Below are 13,943 nucleotides of genomic sequence, written 5' to 3'. Positions count from 1 at the left end.
AAAAACAACAACAACAACTAAATCACCTCCCATCCTGACAACAGTGACAAACATCACTGATACAGTATGCTGTGGGGAAACATTTTAGACCCCCCAATCCCTTTTTCATATTGCAAGATTGCACCTGAGTAAGTAGCACAGTTAAAATACTAACTTTCTGGGCATTTATACTATTCACTACAGTTAAGATTACTGTATAGTACTTCACTTACGTGGGGCAATTTTCTGTTACCTTTCTAATAAAACATTTCTGTGCTGAGCTGTCTTCCTTTTCTGGGCAGCATTCATAATCAAACTCCCAGACATGTAGCCTTCAAAATCCACTTCTGGAGCTCCATTTCTAGACATTCAAATGGCATAGCTCCCTCGTGTGGGAACACATGTTCTTAATGAGTCAACAGAATTTAGCCGCTAGTGAATTGATCTAGTCTTGCACCTTGTATCTTCCTATGGGAGAGGATATGCTTCTATCCTAGATAAGAACTGAATTGTCAGACAAATAGGCCTGCCGATTTCATTTTTTTAAGTTTTCGTTTAATAAACTATCTGGTCTGACTTGCTTTTTAGATATTTGATACTGTGGCCAACTGGCTTTATTTTCACTTTAGAACAGGAGTGCGTGGTAACTTTGTGCCATGCCCTTGTTCATTTCTTTTTGTTCTAATGCATATCAGCAAGGCTAGAGTAATCTAAGCTGCTGTGATAACAAACAATGCAATATCAAACAGGTTGGGTAAAATGGGAAATTGTAGGATTACTCATTCATGAAAGTTAAGAATTGTCTGTCTCATTTAACAGCTTGGCAGACAATATTTGCCTAGCAGTCATTGGTACTTAAAAAAATATTTTGCCAGTAATGAGAGCTGTAATTGCATCCTGAACACAGTATTGCAAAGATTAACACAGAAATGATTGTGTGTGCCTTTAGTGGCTATACTTTGGCTGAGCAGAAATTAATGGTCTTAATGAGCAATAAGCAGAAAAAGGACAGGCCTATGCTGAGCTAGGTAATGACCTGCGTAGCAGGTGGCTAGTCTGTTTGTGCCTTCTGCTTATCTATAAGAATGGATACATCACAGGATAAGCTTGAATGGGTGCATTTTAAAGCCTGTTTGGAATATAGAACTGTTGTTTTTCATCTAGCGTTTGCTCTGTGCAAAAAGGAAAACCTTCCCTGGCACTAAAAACAAAGGCTTTTTATATTCTGCTTTAGGCGCTGTTGCTGGTACCAGAGACCATGTGATCATACCATGATTTCTCTCAAACCAAAAAGCAAGACTTTGTTCTCATCGGTCTTTCTATGACCGGAAGTGATTCAATTTTTGCCTACTACAGTCAGATCTTGAAAAGTGTGTCTCCTTAGCCCATGAGAGACTCTGAAAGTAAATAATCTGTAATGTAGCTGTAGGTATGCCTGCCTGCACATTGCAAATGCAAACTAACATGGGCGAATAAGGTATGAGGCGGCTCACTAATTTTTGAAACAATTATTTTGTCCTTGGTCCAAGGTCAAATACTGGACTCTTTAACTGATCTAAATCACATTTTTTATGTGTACAAGATGCTGAACTTTTCCATGGTGCTCTCTTTCCTCATTTTCCTGGGTCAGCTATTGGTTGCCTACAGGACAACATGTACTACTTCCATATCTGCAGGATCTGTTTCACTATATGCTCCAATACACATGGAACATGCTATTTTTTTGAGGGTTTATTGTACCTGCTTTCTATTTTGACAATTTTTAGATACATCATATTAGGTGTCCATAACTGATGCTGACCAAACCAAAACACCTGTGCCAAATTGTGCTTTCTATAGTGTATAGTTTATTTGGTTGCTTGTACAGATGCATTTATTCTGTCGCCATAGGTTAAAGCAAATACATCTGTTCAGTTAGCGACATTATTTGATCATCAGCTGATTTTTGCATCAGCTGTTGTCGAGAGGTACCAAAATACTTTGGATGTATTGAATATTATTAGAATATATATATATCCAATTTTTGTGCCCTTGTGCATCCACCATAAGTATTACAAGGTAACATTGCCAAAATTGCACACTTTTAGTCTTTATGACCTTAGATACTAAGGATCTGTATTTCAAAGTGACTATCCTACAAAATATAAAGTATGAAAAGTGGCCATTCTAAATAGTGATCTGTGGATACAACCAGTCAACCCCAACTTGGTCCGTTAAACTCTGTGGCTCACAATATATAGTAACTGGGATGCTCCATGTCTGGGTGCAACCAAGCAGTCTCTGAACTGTAATTTCATGCATTGTCATCTTTAGAAGGTTGACAGGTATTTTCAAAGATAATTGTAATCTTTGTTCTTCATTCTTTTTCAGTCTTGTTTTTCTGGTGATACTGTTACAGGAACATTTTAAAAGCCTTATTTTAAAATCCTCATTTTAAAAAATCCATTTCCTGATTTCCTAACAGTTCTGGAATATTATTACTACTGCTGATGCTACATAGGTAGCATCTAGCTAAACAGTTCTGCTAGAGCAAGCACTTTTGGCTTCCTTCTCCCTCAGTGGCCCATAAATCTCTTCTAGGAGGTTGGGGGGGTGGACCCACAAGAGAAGTGCTACTGGAACTGTTTAGTAGGATATTGCCCTATGTAATTAATATTTCCTTTGCAACTCAAGGTGACTTTACTTAATGCAATAGAGTGCAGTGGCAATTCAACTGTAGTTTTCCCTAACTTTTCCTCCCCCCCCCCCGACTGCCTCCAGTGAGCTGTTGAGTAAAGGCAGTTTGTTCCTGGTTGTGTGCTTCTTTCTCCATCCACTTCCCCACCCTAGGACTCCAGATGCAGCAGCTGTACTTACCTGGTACATTATATAATTGTGTATTTCTTTTCTGGGGCAAGTGATCAAAATCCTCAGAAGATTACCATCCTATAGCGTGGCCACTTGCAACCCTGATAGGTTTGGAGATTTGGTGGCAAAGTTATGAATTGTCCAAATTATTTGTCTCTAGCGTTGACATTCAGAATATACAACTGTTTTCTTTGGTTAATTTCCACTCTTTTTTGTCCATAATGCTATGTAACACTTTATGTGAAATAACTATACACTATTTCAGCAACTTGTGGTTCTTGCATGTAGGTTTCAACTCTTCCCCCTCTCCCATGAATTCATGTTGCAATGCTTCTGTTATGTGATGGTTTCCTGTTCATACTCTGAAGCCTTTACTTTCTAGCTATAACACTTGTTAACCCATTGCTTGCTAGGAGGGCTGCAGTGTTCCTGGGTCTTCAGTTGTGTAAAAGAAAGGAGGGTAAAGTCTGTAGATGCTCCATCTTGCTATCCAACTACTTAGCAGCACTCTACTTCCATTCCTGCAAACAAGAGTAGACCTAGTAGATGAAGGTTCAATGAAGGCATCTCATGAAGTCTGTGCCTTGGTTTCCTCTGTGACTTGGATTAAGGATACCTTACTGTCCAGCCCATTAAAAATAGTATTCGGGAATGTAAGGATTTATCATTTCTGATAACTATCATTAAGTGCTCAGTTTCTAACATCTTCGTTTGTATGTAACCTTAAAGCTTCATTTTGCCTTTAGTTTGAATTATATATGGTGATACATGATCCAGCCAAAATAAGCTTTGTTCAGTTTGAAGGAAGATTTAATTAAGTACGTACTTTTCCATTGTTATTAATGGAGGTGGAATGTACTTAACTGTGTTTAACTGAGTGAGGTGTGTTGGCAGTTTACCAATACCATTGTCCTAAAGATCAGGCTTTAATTATGTGGAGTCACTACTTACGCTACATTTTGAACTTGGTTGCAGAAAATACATACATACTGTATCATCTGTGAAGGGCATCTGTGTCATGAACCATTGCTTTTCTTTAAAGTACTCATAACGAGGTGTCTGCCTGCCCTGATACTTTTGTGATGGCTATTTTGATGTATCTGCATTTTTGTTAGTAGGACACATTATACCTTCCTCTTCATAAGAAAAAAGCCTTCAGTACTGTGAGAGCAGTATAAGGAACATCATGTGCCTGTTTGTGTTGCTCGTTAGCAAAATGCCATAATTGCTGGCTCTATGGCAATGAGTGAAGAGAGAATAAATATTTAATGTATCCTTTGCTCTGTTCCAATACTAGGGCTTCACACATTTAGTCAAGCCATTTCTATCATTGAAAAAAGGAAAATGTGGGAGAAAGGGTGTTCAAAATGTTCTGTGTGTGCTTTTTTGACTCTGGGATTATGCTTTAACCATACTGCTGGGACAATGAAGTAAAACAAGCATCATGGAGGAATAAAGAACTTGGATGCACCAAGATAGAATATATGTACTAACTCTCAGAGCAGCAACCCATGTTAACCTACTGTGGAAAAAATATACTCTAAAATGCTTGGGGCACTCTAAAAACTCTAAAGACACACTCTAAAAGCACAATCTATCCACTTCAGTCAATGGGATTTACTCCTCAGTAAATGGGTGTAGGTTTTAAGCCCATGTCTTGCAGTACTGTACATTTTAGGCATATTGGAAAGGATCTAAATACCATTTCTCTTGGTATGCTTTTGTTTTTCTTTGGAATATCCTTTAACACTCAAAAGGGTGGAAGAGAAAGTCATTCAAAAATGACAAAATCTAAGTGACAGACCTGATCTTTTCTTTTTCTGTAATTTGACCCTTGCTTTTTCGCTTGCTGTTTTCACTTGAGTCTTCAACAGAAACCAAACGAGGACCCTGTGCTCCTTCAAAGCACATCTGAAAGAGAATGGCCATAAAAATTGCCTGACTCAGAGATCCTGACTCAGAGATAAGGCAGTAGGACTTTGTGCATATCTTTTAGGAAGGCCAGCAGGTGTCCAGAAGGCGACGTGATTTCAAATCCAGAATGGCTCACAGCCTTGCCCCCCAATGAATCCTTCCCCAAAGGACTAGTTGCTTGCCCATATAAGTGGGCAAATGTAACAAATACCAGTATGTGAAAATTAGAAGAAGAAAAAGTCTCCCAATCTTGGTCTGAATCTCCATCCCGAACGCTCCGAGCCACTCCAAGAATCCCTAGGACGAAAGCAGCATCGAATTTCCGCCAATTAAAAAAAAAGCCTTAGTGCCACCCTCTTCTAACCAATCGGAGCACAGCAGCGAGGAGGCTAAGATTACTCCTAGGAGCTGTAAGGGGAAACGCTGGTAGGCAGCTAGCCAATGGGCAAGGTGCTCTCCAAAGTGGGGTGATGCTGCCCAGCTAGAGAATTAGGAGGAGGAGGCTGGTGTTAGGAGGTAGCCAATGGCCACAGGGGGGTGGGGGCAGGGTTGGCTGCTTCGCCGCAATTGGCAGCCCTGTAAACCACTTAGAAAATAGAGGCTGGGGTCGCTGCGCGAATGGCAGAGGAGCTGTCAGAAGAGGCTGTCTGCTGTCTGAAAGGGAGATAAGAGTGCCACCTCCCTCAGCCAATGGCTTCGGCATACCTGAGCGGCGCAGCCCAATCAAGGCTTTGGTGGGCGGGGCGGCGGGGGTGAGCCGCCTCCGTGCTCTGAGGAGAGACTTCTGTGGTGGAGGTTGTTGTCGGCGGCGGCGGCAGAGATGGAGCCGTCGGGCTGGATGCGCGCCGGGATCCTCCTGCTGTTGGCGGCCCCGCTTTACGGCCGCGAGCTCCGCTTCGGAGCGGGAGCGCCGCCGCGGGTCCGGCGGGCCGAATCCGAGGGAGTGTGCGGCCCGCGAGACGGCGGGTTTGATTTGGAGGTGCTGGGTAACAGCACCCACCAGGTGAGGAGAGAGGGAGCGGCGAAGGTGGCGGACGCGGGGGGGTTCGCTCTGGCCGGTGAGGGACGCGGGCTGGAGGTGACGCAGGTGCAGGGAGGGAGACGCACCTGAGGAAGCGTCAGCCTTGGCCTCGCCTCGGCGCCCCAGAACTCTCACAGTCGGCGCCTCTGAACATGTGCAGAGTGCGTTTCGCTGACAGCTACGTAAGATACGGCAGCAGCAGGCAGCAGTTTTTCAGCGTTGGGTCAACAACGTTGCTCAAAAGGAGGGCAGAGCCCAGCCACCTCTCTCTGAGGAAGCAGGCAGCATTAAGAAGCTGGAGTGTGTCTGTTTGTGTTGGTGTGGTGTGATGCAGCTCATATGTGGAGAGGAGGAGAGAGAGAGCCGCACCTGTAGAAGTGAGAGTGCAGAATGGCCAGGTAGTTGTGTAAGGACGAGAGGGACTGGTGCATAGGTATAGTGAAGCAGGACAGATGGAGAAAGGATACAAAAGGAATGGGTCGACTCTACACTTTCCCCAAATCAAATGAGCAACCTCAGGACTGCTTTGAGGCTTTAAAATGTGGCAGAAGCTGATCAATGGCCTCCTCTGCCTCATTTGGTTTGGTCCTGAGAGCATTTCCCACCACATTTGTGGGACCTTCATAGCTGAGAATCATTGACATTCACAGACTAAAGGCTAGTTTACAACACTGCACACAGCCACTGCGTTTTGTGTTAAAAGCTGATGTGTGCTGTGTTCAGTATACGGGGCTGACATTCATGTGACCAGCTGCAATTGCATGGCAGGAAGTTTCTAGAGTTTGACACCAACTCATTCCCCCAAAGCTCGCTGCTATACACGTGAACAAGCCCTAAATTGGTGTGTTTAGATGGTGGAACTTTTTCTGAAGGGGGTTCAACTTCAGTTGGCTCTGCAGCAAATATTCATTGGCCGCCCTGCAAAAATCTGCCTCTGATAGTTTTGTAGTCTGTTGCACAAGGATTCCCTTCAGAATAAACAAGTTCTGCTTGGTAGTCTGCATTTAGTGACTACATAAATCAGGGCATACTGGTGCATAAACAGTTCACCTGAATCTACCAGGTATGGACTTGGCGTACAATTTTACCAGTATTTACTGTGCTAACTTAAAAGCTGCTGAAAGTGGATTTAGGGTTGACATGGCAAAATCCCTTTGAATTGTTAGTTGAGCTTATGCTGAAACACTCATACAACTGCTTCACTGAGTGATGAGTATTACATAACTCTTGTTGTAGCAATTGGCTTGTGAATTGCCCCTGACTAGGAGGAAGAATGATGTAGGAGATGGATGTTAACCAAATAATATGGCTTTGTTGCCTGACTCCTAAGTATGAGTAATATGGCTGGGGTTGTTCCCTGTTATATCAACCTGCCCAAATTGGACTCTGTAATATCTGGATGGAACAGAAATGTGTGCTCCCTTGTCATGTGTCTCAAAAAGGGAGTATTACTGTACTTTAATAATCCCTACCAGCCAGCTGCTCTCAGAGAAAGTTTATTGATGATATGAGTGGCAATTAACTCAAACCAATTTCCTCATTTTTAGCCAATCATTTCTTACTACAACAACCTTAGAATCTTCAAGTTAACTTTACAGCCTTTTTCTTAAGAAAGAAAGAAGTTACTGGTTATTCCTCCCTCTTGATCTCATTACTTTCTTAACTATGCATCACCATTTATTTTCCTTGGCTGACTAGGCATTTCTTAAAACTGAATTCTGAAAAAAACAAGTTTCTGCTTCCTTTCTCTTTTTCCTGCTTTACATTTTCTTCTGCTTGGTAGGTCTACTATTTTTTATATCCCTCAAGCTTGTAATTTTGGTGTTGCATTGGAGTCTTAATTTCTCTCCCAGTACTCACTCAGCTGCTAAATTTCATGGGTTTTATCTTGGTTATATTTATAACATTCACAATTATCTCTGTCTTGATGCAACCAATAATTTTGTGTTCACTCTTGTTATCTCTTTAATAAGTTGCAACACCTTTTGCTTAGGCCTCTTCTCTCAAATCATTCTTTTGTTAAACTCACAATAATTTTATTGTTGTTGTGACCATGTTACTCATTTTATCTCCATTAATTTTGCTTTTTCTCTCTACTGCCGTGTTTTTTTCGCTTTTCTCTTGACCTCTGTTAAACCAAAATTATATTCTGTTAAACCAAAATTATATCCTCCCAGTTCCATGCATTCTCATTTGCTGCTCCCTACCATTGGAACTTTTTTTAAAAAACTGGATGTTTGCCTAGCTCCTTCTGTTGGTGTGTTTAAAAACAAAATAAGTTGAGTATTTGCTGTGTCATTTAACTAATCATGCACATCTTTCTTTCCTCTCCATTCCCCTTGCCTTGCTTAAATGGTAAGCCTCTTGTTGTATAAACACTAAGTGATAAATAGTAGCACAATAGTAGATTACATGCCTTATAGACTCTTGTTTTTGTGCCCCATAATGTGTTTTGGAGCCAATAAATTCATTGCTTTAACAGGGTTCTCAAAGGGGGTGGGATAAACTTTTTATAAAATGTGAGGAAGTTTTTCCTAGGGTTGAACCTAAATATTATCCTCCTGTAAATTAAACCAATTAGATCTAGTCATGCCATCTGGGGAAGTAACAAACTCTTCCATGCCCTCTTTCATGTGACAGCCCTTCAGTGAGTCTGAAGGGTGCTGTCATGTCTTCTTTGTCTTCTCTTCTCCAAACTAAACATGCCTAGTTCCTTCGACTAGGGTTGCCATATTTAAAAAAGTAAAAACCAGGACACCCCCAAATTGTTGAGCTTGTTTTTAGGAAACCACCGAAATTGTGGTGTTTTTAGACAAACTTTTTTTAGACAAATGCCAAATTGTGATCTGGGACATTTCGGAAATTCCCCCTGGACGTCATTTCCAACTTTGAAATCCCAGAAATGTCTGGGAAAATCCGGTTGTAGGGCAGCCCTACTTCAACCTTAACTAACAGGACTTGTTTTCTTTATTTTGCTCACCATCTTTGTTTCCCTGTTCTGAGTCCATTTTAGTTTGTTTACATTCTTCCTGAGGGGTGTTACCCACATTGTGGTCTCAAATTTCAGCAGCACCCTGTGCAACACCAAAAATTGGTGCTCCCCCCCCCCCGCCCTTTGCACTCCATTCTAAATCATAGTTGCAGCTTCCCCTGTGGCACCCCTGAAGCTCTATGCTCAGTGTGACTGAATTGGTCGTGCTCCCGTAAATCCGCCTCTGGTGTCCAGAACCATACACTGTGTTTAGGAGGAGGTCTGACTACCGCAGAATAAGGTGGAAGAGTACAAAGTGCCAAACCCTCCCTCCCTTTCCACCCCACAATCTCCAGCAAACTTTTTTACTTCTCATGAAGCAAGTTTTACATATGCCTTGAGTGTTCATCCCTCTTTCTTCAATTAACCTGCTTGGCTATAAACTGATGATTGTGGTGAATTGTAATTCCTTCAGAGACTTTAATCTGGGTGGATCAGGAAGAACGCTCCAATCACAGAAAATAGGGAGAGTTTCATAAGCTCATCAGGCAAGCAGGAGTTTTGTTGTAGTAATCTGCTGGGGGAGCTGGATAAGTTTTACCCCTCTTCTCATGTTCTGTTCCTGATCACAATGACAATGCACATTTCTTTCTCAGTGGATTTCTCATAGCTTAGCTTTTCAACTGAAATGTATTGCTCCTAAGAGGGGAAAGGGCCATATTTCCTTTCCCTGAGACATAGATAACAGCTGCTATGCTGTTTATATACAGTACTGTAGTTCTAAATAATATTGCATGAATGAGCTAAAACTCTGGTAGAAGCAGTAAACTACTATATCACAGGGCAAATGTAATGATACCATGAAATAAAGATTAAGAGGATACTGCTGGATTTGGTGAACCTGAAAATCTTATCTGCCCTGATCATTTCCTGTTAGCAATGTTTAAATCCCTGTTATAGTCTTCCCCACGTAGCAGTTTATGCTGTATTTCCCCTCAACATTTGATACTGTTTGTAAAATGAAGATAAAAAAATGTGTCAATTTGAGAAGAAGAGTGCTCAACACCAACTGTTCTCTGCTTTTCTAATATAATTGGGTGTTGTCATTTTGCTACTCCACCCTGCTTCCCACCCCCCACCTACCACACAGGACTGTCCTGCTTATGGTTTGTTATATTGCCATATTTGCATAGGTACATGTACAATTATCTTAACTCATCACAGGTCTGTCTAGTGCTACAGTTTGTCAGCATGAGAATCCTATAAGCAGGAAGACACTGATTAATTGAATGAATAAACAATTTAAACAATGCATAAAACCTAAAAGTACTGTTGATTATTTAAAACATAAAAGAAAATCTGATTATTCCAACTCAGCACCCATTTACCAAGTGGAATGAGAGGAATGCCAATATATAGTTATTTTATAGATTTTTATGGTTACTTGCATGCATTTTATTTATTTTGCATTCATCATCTGGCCATTTTACAGAGCAAATGTTTCTAAGGTATTTGAAAATCATACTAATGCACATTATCAGAGCATTAAGGTCTATCTAAAACAGCTGGTCTATATATAATCCAAAATTGTAGAAATAATGTTCAGTTTTTCTCCAAGACACTTTCTGAGAGACACTATAGGTTCTCATTCTATGCATTCACAGCTGATTTGAAATAGGAAGAATTCAAAACAAACAAAACTTCTGTTTCATACTTCTTCATGGCCAAGGCACCAAGAAGCCCTCATTGTTTATTTCTCTTTTTAAATAGAATGGAGAAGACAAGGAAGTGGGAATGGTACAAGCAGATGCTTATTTGTGATGCATTAGATCTTGCCTGCTGAGAATGCATTCAAAATGCATTCTTTACAATGAGCTGGCTGTTTGTTTCCTGAACCTGCCATATACACAGAAAGATCCCAGGATTTAATTATTTAAATACACTTCTTGCCCTCTTGGGTACTTAGGTTTAGGATAGTTTACATTTTAAAAATGTTTCTCAGTTGATACAAATTCTCCTGAAACCTCATGGTGCAATGTGAAATTCAGTAGCCAATAGTAGTTTTCACCTACTTCTGTTCCTTTCAGCCACTCTACCCCAAGATTAAACCTCCATTCTCCAGTTCTGTCTTCCCTAGCTCTCATATCTCTTGTGCCAACATGTAACAAACAGGAATGAATTGAGTGTTCAATGTTAACTTAATGTCTTCTGTCTTCAGTAGAACTTTGCAAGGTGGAGACTAGTATTTGTTACCTAATGTACATCAACTTGAAATTCTTGAATGTTGATTAAACCAATCTTTTTGAGAATCTTAGCTGAAGAAATAAGTTATTCACTTCTAGTCCACAAAGCTTTTTTCCCTTTTAGTACAAAGCTTCTGTGAGGCTTGGTTCTATAATAAACAAGTGTCATAAGAATTTGGTGTCTCAGCACAAGAAATAATGTGTACTGTAACTGTTTTCTTTTGGTGTCTGTTTTGTCATCACTGTGATAGAATAGATGGTGCCTGTTGGAGCCTAGAGAGCCATTCTTGGCTCTGATACTTTCCTTTTGGGCTTTTGCACATTTAAAAGGAGTGAATTGCAAAAGCTGATTTCATCTTCAGCCCTCTGGCTCCAGTTTGGATCAAGTGTATTCTTCATATCTCTGGGGACCTTCACTCATACAGGTGCATACAGCTGAAACTCTCATTACCATAAGAACTTTTACGTACAGGAGAGATTCCATTATACTCCTCCTTTAGTGGCTTTAGCGCATTTATGTGGAGTTTTGGTTTTTTGATCCCCCCACCCCCAAAAGCCTCTATTGATTGGGATCTGATTTAGTGTTTTACGTCACTTATTCACCAAAATTCAAAAACAATCTTATGAACTGGATAAATGGCTTTTCCAGTAGCCAAATATATTTGGAAGGAAATATTTGACTAGGGGAAACATGCAAAAAAGTGCACTTAATGTGGCTTAAATGTTAAAGGTAAAGGGACCCCTGACCATTAGGTCCAGTCGTGTCCGACTCTGGGGTTGTGGCACTCATCTCACTTTATTGGCCGAGGGAGCCAGCGTACAGCTTCTGGGTCATGTGGCCAGCATGACTAAGCCGCTTCTAGCGAACCAGAGCAGTGCACGGAAATGCCGTTTACCTTCCCGCTGGAGCAGTACCTATTTATCTACTTGCACTTTGATGTGCTTTTGAACTGCTAGGTTGGCAGGAGCAGGGACTGAGCAATGGGAGCTCACCCCGTCGCAGGGATTCGAACCGCCGACCTTCTGATTGGCAAGTCCTAGGATCTGTGGTTTAACCCACAGCGCCACCCGTTACGTTCCATAAATTCAACATTTAGCTAGGAAATTACTTTTACAGCCATACCTCGGCATACAAACGTTGCGGGTTGTGCATTTTCGGGTTGCGGACCGCGCCGAACCCGGACGTACTGGAACAGGTTACTTCTGGGTTTCAATGCTCATGCATGCACAGAAGCACAAAATGATGTCACACTCATGCGCAGAAGCGCCAAATCGCATTACGTGCGTGTGCAGATGTAGCACTGCAGGTTGTGAACATGCCTCCTGCACAGATCACGTTTGCAACCCGAGGTATGACTGTATTTGAAATACTTGTAAGATAATACAAAGCAATTCAATAACATACTTTTACCTTGTTTAAATTTTGTTTTTCATAACAGTTTTGACTGCTTTCATTGAACGTACTATTATATTTATTTCCTTGGTATAAATGATCTAATTACAACTGCAAAAATCTATCTAGTTTGACTGGTATTGTATTAATTATTTTATGAAGCAGTTGCATTTTTAAATAAAAAAATTATATTGAAAAAATGTAGCAGTGGAAAATTTTGTACCCCGCATCACTCATATGAAGCAGAGGACTTTATATAGCGTAATATCTGTCCAAGAAGAGTGCTGAGTGTGCCAAATGCTGCTGTTCCTTCAAAGATATCCTTTCCCAGGTCAGTGTTGTGATTATTCTTAAATCCTGTATTTCTACTTGGGTACAAACACATGCCTCTTTCTGAATAAAACTTCCTAGGTACTGACCTCCCCTGCCCCATTGCAACATGTATACATGCACAGTAAAAAAAAAAAAAAAAAAAGTCCAACTAAAGGTTAGGCCACTCTAATACCTAATCCTGCAAACCTTTGATGGCTGGTCTTATACAATAGCTCTTACAATGTTCTGCTTTCTGAAAGTTAACTTGAGAAAAGTTGCTTATCACATATATAGAAGGTCCTGTGATGTTTAGAGCACATGTTTGGCGCAATAACTTAAGTCTAATTCTCACTGATATAATCTAGAATGAACCTTCTGGTATGCTTATCAGGAGAATCCCTGTTAATTCCCTTGTTGCAAGCAGCTCATTTTATTTTGCAATGTGGCGTGATTATTCAAATATGATTACAAGTCTCTACTCCTAATAATAATTTCACTTTGTTGTGAATGCTATATGTGAAGATTGCTTATAACCTCAGATGCTGACAGTGGGTGATATCCGACTAAGATGTACTCAGAGGAGCCCCATTAAAATCAAGAGTTGGGGCTTATCCACACTTACCTTTTGCCCTGTTCTTTCCAGGAAGAGGTCTGTGCTTAAATGCTCTTATGTCTAAGCATCCCCACCCCCTGGCGAGCTTTCCCTGCAAAAACCCACTCTTTAAAGCTCAATCGGTGCAAGAATCAATTCAGGTTTTCCGTGGATTAACATTTGCTCCAGTTGATCTTTAAAGAGTGAGTTTTCATGGGGAAAGCTCTAGAGCAAAAAAAGGGTGCTTGGACACAGAGCTTTAAATTGTGGACTGTGCCTGGAAAGAGCAGAGGGAAAGTAAGTGAGGATAAGCTGGCTATCACCCAGTGTATTGTATGGGGACATACAAAAGAATCAGCTTTGATCTGTGGTAGGGAGCCAATTCCTTCAACATAAAATGTTTCCATTGGCTATTTTGCTGTGTATTAGTAAAACCAACTACAATTTCCTTTTTTACATAAGTGTTTTTCTGAATGATGTGAAGGATCCTTCAAGTGCATGTACTAAACTATTGTTAAGTCTTGTTGACAATAGTGGAGAATCAATTTTTCATGCTCATTCTTTGCTGGATTGGGATGTAGACATAATAGGGCGGTTCTATAGAAATACACCATTTTGTTACATAGTATGTGACCCTAAAGCTATTTTTAATAAAAGCCATAGTCAAACTT

The 13,943-nt window shown here is 40.8% G+C and overlaps 1 protein-coding gene and 1 long non-coding RNA gene across 4 annotated transcripts in view; one reads left to right on the top strand and one right to left on the bottom strand.

The window, feature by feature from the left end:
• Nucleotides 1-12: 12 nt before the first annotated feature.
• On the bottom strand, nt 13-5,542 carry LOC309344178. The gene is made up of 2 exons (XR_014157641.1): nt 5,446-5,542; nt 13-4,737 (listed from the first exon to the last, which is right to left on the bottom strand). It is a non-coding gene; the product is annotated as an uncharacterized lncRNA (long non-coding RNA).
• Nucleotides 5,515-13,943, top strand: part of SORT1 (sortilin 1) — a 103,962-nt gene continuing 95,533 nt past the window's right edge. For 2 of the 3 annotated variants that reach the window (XR_014157637.1, XM_081866395.1), the window contains exon 1: nt 5,515-5,743. Coding sequence is in view for 1 of the 3 variants with exons in the window: in XM_081866395.1 (XP_081722521.1) it covers nt 5,561-5,743 (183 nt within the window). In the remaining 2 variants the exon portion in view is untranslated. The remainder of the gene's footprint in view (nt 5,744-13,943) is intronic. The other variant, XR_014157638.1, reaches the window with a different exon arrangement.

Source organism: Podarcis erhardii, assembly GCF_964252035.2.
Source record: "Podarcis erhardii genome assembly, chromosome: 6".
Classification (NCBI taxonomy): domain Eukaryota; kingdom Metazoa; phylum Chordata; class Lepidosauria; order Squamata; family Lacertidae; genus Podarcis; species Podarcis erhardii.
Note: the sequence above shows the minus strand (reverse complement) of the source record. Positions and strands in the feature narration are given on the sequence as shown.